Raw genomic sequence first — 5,882 nt, forward strand, 5'->3', positions numbered from 1 at the left:
GACCACTGCAGACTTTGGCGGGCATATCAGTGGTGTGTTAACTCAATTGATTGTGTGCTGTGACGAACTTGACGTTTCTTCGTTTCGATTGTTTGGAAGGTCGATTCTCTCGATTGCGGGACCGGCGCCGTCCCCAAATCGAGGTTGCAGCTGTTCAGTGGGCATCGACAGAGTACTGTGGAAAGTAGCCCCCACAATTAGAGTGATAGAACTTTTTGGCCTTGGCTAGACGGAGTCTATTGAGTGAAGTGTGTAGAGCAGGGTATTCTCCTCAGGCAAGTTGGCTCAGTTGACGGGACGTTAACTGCCGCACCGCAACTCCCCTGGTAGAGGTTTGTTTCAAGCGAGCCCTACGGACCTACGTTTTGATGTCGTCCGGAAGAAAGGGGAAACTTTCCTGTTCGTTGGTTTGTATCTCCGTTGATTTTCTTACTATTCTTCGTAATAAGAGTTCCGCGAGGGAGTCGTCGCTTGCATTCCATCTGAGTGCGCCTTTCCCTTGCGTCAACCTCCCAGGGCGTCAGCTCTTCCGCTCGTCGCCAAACAGCATTGTCACATTGACGCACATAGAGAATGCACGGCGGGAGCGAACACACTGGTAACAGTTAGCCCCGCCTTAGCATCGAGTTTCAGTTACGCCGCCCCCTGAACTGTTGCAGGAAGCGAAAACCAAGATCATCCAGTCCACGGACAAGCCTCCTCTCTCCGGCGGAAAGCGGCCGGTTCTTGGATAAATCAGGTGGAGTTTTATCTGAAGGCGGAGTTCACAGAAAGGGAAGACAAGAAGCATCCAGTGCAAGAAGCTCGTTTAGACCCCGAGCGGATAGGCTCGTGCCGCCAGTGCGGACACGGGGAAACCTGGACTGGAAAGGATTAAAGTACCTACCCAGGCGTCTTCGGAGCGCGAAGCGCGGCAACGGCTGCTCTGAGATGACCGGCCATCCACTCTGCAAAATTACCTGTGAAGGGTTAACGAAATGGTGGCGACTGTCGCTCGCCGAAGTAGGCGGAGATGGAACTGCAAAACGGCCACGCACGTGGAGGCGGAAATAGAGAGGACACGCTACAGTTGAGGGAGGCGGCGAATCTACTGGGTTAGATTCTCGGTCGTGGGCAAACGGGACCGGAGCAGCGAAAAGACGAACGTCAGTTTGACGCAACACGAAGCACATTGAGCGATGAAGTCTTCCTGTTACCGTAGCAAAGAGGTTTATAGACTTTTCCTGCGAAAGGTCCGAGGCGCACACGGACAGAAGGCCGGGCCCTTTGGGCGTTCCTGGGAACTCCAAGCGCCCGAGCGAGCAGGCAAGTTGCTGACACCGCCTCAGCCTTCGTAGCTACAACGTGCCCGTGTCCTAAAGGCTTCCAGGCGCCCAAGCACTAGTAGAGGCTCGTAGCATCCTCGGACCGGAGCATGGTGTTGGCAGTCCTCTAACCGCCGGCACCGCTGCACGTGCACACACATTTTTCCGCGTGTGTGTTACTTCGAACTGTTCCTCATGCCACGTGTCAGGAAAAAGTCTCTTTCTGGGGGGTTGGATTCGGGGGGGTCTGCTGCTGGGGTGGACAAATCGCTGACACCGCACTGTGAACTAAGTCGTGGCTATATGGCTCATCCTACATCGTGATGAGAATTTATGGAAGGCAGAGACTCTCCAGGACAGCTGTGCAGTCTCGACCCTTCCTTGAGAAGCGTGTTCTGGACAGCGCCACAACTCTGAGGCCTCTTCCATTACTAAAAGACTAAAATGCTGTCCGTCCCGTATGTCATTTCAGTCTGTCGTCCACGAGCTCACTTACAAGGCACGCATGCGGAAGGCCTCTTCCCGACAGCCAACTGACCCTGAAAGTCCCGAGCGTCGCGGTCTCGTTGGACGCCACGACAACCCGTTTAACTGCGAGGCCTGTCCTCGTTCATCCTGCCTTCACGTTAACTACCATCCGCGCCTGAACCACAAGATGCTCTTTAGGAGGACCGCTCCCCGGAACGCGAAGTTAGCCGTAGAGGGACGACAAAAGTATCTTCAGAGACTTGCCTCGCCTCTTCTTGATACGTGATAGAGAGAGCGCTCGTCCTGAGTCCATGACCGGAGAGCGAACGGGGACCCTTTGAGGAGAGGGATGTGTTTTCGCGAAAACCGAGGCCAGCAATCACGAACCCGTTGGAGAGAGGGCAACGACCCCCGCCTCGGGCAATAGCCCCTGATTCTTGCCGTCAGGCGAACGCAGATACGTGAGCAACTTCGTCCGGAAGAGCTTTTTCCGGTCCGCCCGAGGAGGTTCACCGTCACGCGAAATGACATGCACTGAACAATCGGCAACAAGCGCTCGAGGTGATTCTTTCTCAATCCCTTTGCCTCTATGGTCTCGGGGGATGTTCCGGTGTGCTGACGGGCGGGTGGAAGCTAGCGAAGAACTCAATTCACCGGGCCCAGGGATGGTACGGCTGCCGCTTCCCACCCCGCCTTCACGACTTCCCCACGACGCTTGGGGCTCGATTCACCGCTAGCAACACGGTGGTCTCCCACGAAGGGGAGTAGTCATTCTTTACTAGTCTTGCCGACATTACATTGCAGGGCCAAGAGCGTTTGCGTTTGAAGCTGCTCACAAGCCCAGTCTTCTGTCCACATCAACGTCTCTCGATTTGTAGCTGTTGTCGGTACGCTACGGCGTGAGCTGCTGGCGGATCTGGTCGCCGCTACGTCGGCCCCGCGTCAATTTAAGCCAATATATGCACGTCGCCTCCCCAGGGTGGAGCTTTCTCGACCCCGGGCATTGGCGTATTTGGTTTGTGTGCATACGATTGTTTTTTTTCCGTACTCGTGATGGAGTGGGTCTTCAACACGCCGTCTGATGCAGTGAACAAACTCTACCGCTAGCAGTGTGCAGCGCCGTTCTTGTTAGGAGTCCATTCCGTCCCCTGGCCCAGGACAGGGCCCCTCGCCACTGATTCTGAAATTTCCATGAGCGTTCCATTTGATAGCATACGCTCGCAGGACCATTAAAGGTTCATCTTTTGATGAAAGGGCGCATCGTGGGCCCGCCTTTCCGGCGCCTTTAGGTAAAACATTCCGGTGTTAATGTGTATGGCGAGCAAGATTGTAGCGGTGGAAGGCCTTTTCCATGGTCCGATCTGTTTGTAGTTCTACTTGAAGTTCAGCTTGGCTCACGCTTGTCTGAAGCACAAGGCTGTCGACGGCTTTTGTTTGTGTGTGACTCAAGCAAAGTGAGCTGGTCAATCGATGGCCCGTTCGTGCGGGCGTCGGTTGAGGTATCGGCTTTCTAGATAGTTGTGGTTCGACTGGGGTAAGAAGGAAGCAAACTTGTTTTAGTTCGGGGATGATTTAGTGAGTTACAATGGATTTTTCAAGAGTCAGGCGGCTGGGGCGCGTCACTGCGGTGACCATCGTTGTGTGTTGCTGCTATGTGGCGATGCCGCAGAGGACAGTGCGGGCTCTGAAAGATACTGCATTTCTGCAGCAAACGTTAACCACCTCTGTTGTCCAAGCTCCAAGACTGCCTGAGAATGCATCATGGATGTGTAGATTATCTCGTGAGGATGAAGGGTGCGATAGCCGAGAGTATCAAGATCCTTACGGAAACAGATACCAATGGGCAACATGTCCGCCAAACCAGTGCTGCACAAGCACGAAATGTGCCCGACTTGGTCAGTGTGGAAGATGGTGCGCTTCGGGCTTCTTTTTCTGCGGGACATCGCTAACGTACTATTCGTATTATAGCTACGGAGGTGAATGCAAATGCAATAAGTATCAGTCGTCTTGCTCTCCAAATGGCAAGTGCGTTGAACACATTCAGTCGGACGGCGGCGTGTATTGTCAGTGCAATGACGGATACCTTGGTGATGGCAAAGATTGTGTCAAAGATATGTCTTGCAACGCCGGAGGACGCAAAGGGCATGAGAATTGTTACCCAGGGAGATGCGACGACGGGGCCAGCTTTAGAGAACCGTACAAGTGTGAATGCCCTACAGGATACATCAGTGAATCTGGTCCGGAGGGTGAGTCTTGCCAAAAGGGGCCGTGTCTCAGTATTGGCAAGAGCAGGTGTGGAGACGGTGAGTGTGTGACTGTACCTGTCGACGGGAGGGGCTACTCTTACTCCTGTATTTGTCCTAAAGGTTACCTGTTGAAAACAACGGAAGAGGAGGGGCATCGCTGCGTCAAGGGAGGCTGCCTGAGGGGAGGGACTGATTCATGTGGACCGAATGGCACCTGCAGAGACTTACCAGAGGAAGGTGAAGATGCTTACACCTGCGACTGTGCCAAAGGTTACATTTATAAGGAAGATGGACAGCGTTGCGTGGAGGGAGGTTGCATGAGACACGGACGGGAGGCATGTGGGAGCGGAGAGTGTACGGATATTCCACAAGCAGGCGAGGATGGTTACACCTGTGACTGTGCTGACGGTTACTTTTTCGATGCAAGTAAGAAACGTTGTGTCGAGGGCGGTTGCCTGAGGCGCGGTAACGAAGCGTGCGGACGTGGAACGTGTACGGATGCACCAGAAAAAGGTGAGGATGGCTATGTCTGTGAGTGTGCTAAAGGTTACTTCTTGAGAGAGAGTGAGAACCGCTGCGTGAAAGGGGCATGCATGCTATATGGGAGAGAATCTTGCGGTGAAGACGGACGGTGTATCGACTTGCCAGAAAAAGGGGAGGACGGCTACACATGCGAGTGCCCTCCCGAGAAGACAGTCCTAGATGAGGTCTCACAACCAGAGCGGCCGTTTTGCAGCCATGACCAGTGCTTACTCCACGGGGGGAAAGGTGCGAAAGCATGCGAACCAGGATCATGTATCTCAGACAAGGACCGGCAAACGTATTCCTGCTCCTGTCCGAAGCATCTTACGAACGATAAAAACAATCCGGACGGTGACCGGTGTGTAGAACCCCCGGACTTCTGCTATGGTTCGTGCCAGGGAGACTCCACGTGTGAAGGGGGCGAGGCCGTAGGGGAGGGTAAGTGTGTTTGCCCACCCGGCAAAGCACCTGTTGTCGATGAGGAGGCATCTGTGACTACGTGTAAAGACGACCCCTGTGCAGGGACTGATTGTGGCGGAGGCAGATGCATACCTTACAAGAGCGAGAGTGGGTATCGGTGCCTCTGTTCACCAGGCTTCATGAAAACGTTCGCAGGCGGGAAGGAAAAATGTCGTGAAGCACGGTACTAGAACCGTATGTACAGAATGGCAGACTTGTACCCAATCGTTCATTGCCATAGTATCTTGGCGAAGATCTTGTAAAGTTTCGGCCTTTTCGTGATCAAACCGAATTACCGATAAATTTCGTTCCCCATCCATTGTCACACCACACCCGGGCGTACTGAAGACTTGCCGAGTCGCAAGACGAGACTCTTATCGCCGATGAGTGAGGTATGGAAACAAATTACAGTTTTCCAGGTGTCGACGTGGGCTGTCCACTAGAGCTTGTCCTTCCGATGCCATGAAGTTCCGCTAAAAGAGGATTGATCAGTTACAGCCCTTGTGAATTGCCGGCCCAGGGTGCGCGAAGATGGGCCCTAGCACCACGGACGCAGCGCGGAAGACTGTCCCGCCCGCCAGCGCCCGCTGCTACTTGTGTGCAAGGACCTGGGTGGTCGGCCAGTGGCGTTGCCACGTTGCTTCAAAGAATGCGTGACTCCCGAAGCAGGAACGAAGTTGGCTCACGGCCAACAAACGTATGTTCCACACTTTCTTTCACTTTTCAAAGAAGTTTTGGCACGGTACGCGCGGCACGCTGTCCGTCACAGTCGCGGTCGAACACAAATTCCCGGGTGTGATAACGAAAGATGCGGCAGAGTACGGGGAGGTATACATAATCTCTGTAGTCACGGTAGGCAAGAGAGATTAGAAGTAGATTCCGA

The 5,882-nt window shown here is 53.9% G+C and overlaps 4 protein-coding genes across 4 annotated transcripts; 1 reads left to right on the plus strand and 3 right to left on the minus strand.

Annotated features, from left to right (window-relative positions):
* Nucleotides 1-661: 661 nt before the first annotated feature.
* Nucleotides 662-1,497, minus strand: CSUI_006724 (uncharacterized protein; the record flags this gene model as incomplete). The annotated part of the gene is made up of 2 exons (XM_068066877.1): nucleotides 960-1,497; nucleotides 662-751 (listed from the first exon to the last, which is right to left on the minus strand). Coding segments are annotated over exons 1-2 (303 nt in total), but the record flags the coding sequence as incomplete, so codon positions are not given.
* Nucleotides 1,498-1,751: 254 nt separating this feature from the next.
* On the minus strand, nucleotides 1,752-2,303 carry CSUI_006725 (uncharacterized protein; the record flags this gene model as incomplete). Its single annotated transcript, XM_068066878.1, has 1 exon — nucleotides 1,752-2,303. One exon carries the CDS (start codon nucleotides 2,301-2,303, stop codon nucleotides 2,025-2,027), a length of 279 nt encoding a protein of 92 aa, XP_067921142.1. The 3' UTR covers nucleotides 1,752-2,024.
* A 211-nt stretch (nucleotides 2,304-2,514) lies between these two features.
* Nucleotides 2,515-4,759, plus strand: CSUI_006726 (micronemal protein 8; the record flags this gene model as incomplete). The annotated part of the gene is made up of 1 exon (XM_068066879.1): nucleotides 2,515-4,759. A coding segment is annotated over exon 1 (1,401 nt), but the record flags the coding sequence as incomplete, so codon positions are not given.
* Nucleotides 4,760-5,704: 945 nt separating this feature from the next.
* On the minus strand, nucleotides 5,705-5,882 carry CSUI_006727 (uncharacterized protein; the record flags this gene model as incomplete). The annotated part of the gene is made up of 1 exon (XM_068066880.1): nucleotides 5,705-5,882. A coding segment is annotated over one exon (159 nt), but the record flags the coding sequence as incomplete, so codon positions are not given.

The sequence above is a fragment of the Cystoisospora suis genome (genome assembly GCF_002600585.1).
Source record: "Cystoisospora suis strain Wien I chromosome Unknown contig_3441, whole genome shotgun sequence".
Classification (NCBI taxonomy): Eukaryota; Apicomplexa; class Conoidasida; order Eucoccidiorida; family Sarcocystidae; genus Cystoisospora; species Cystoisospora suis.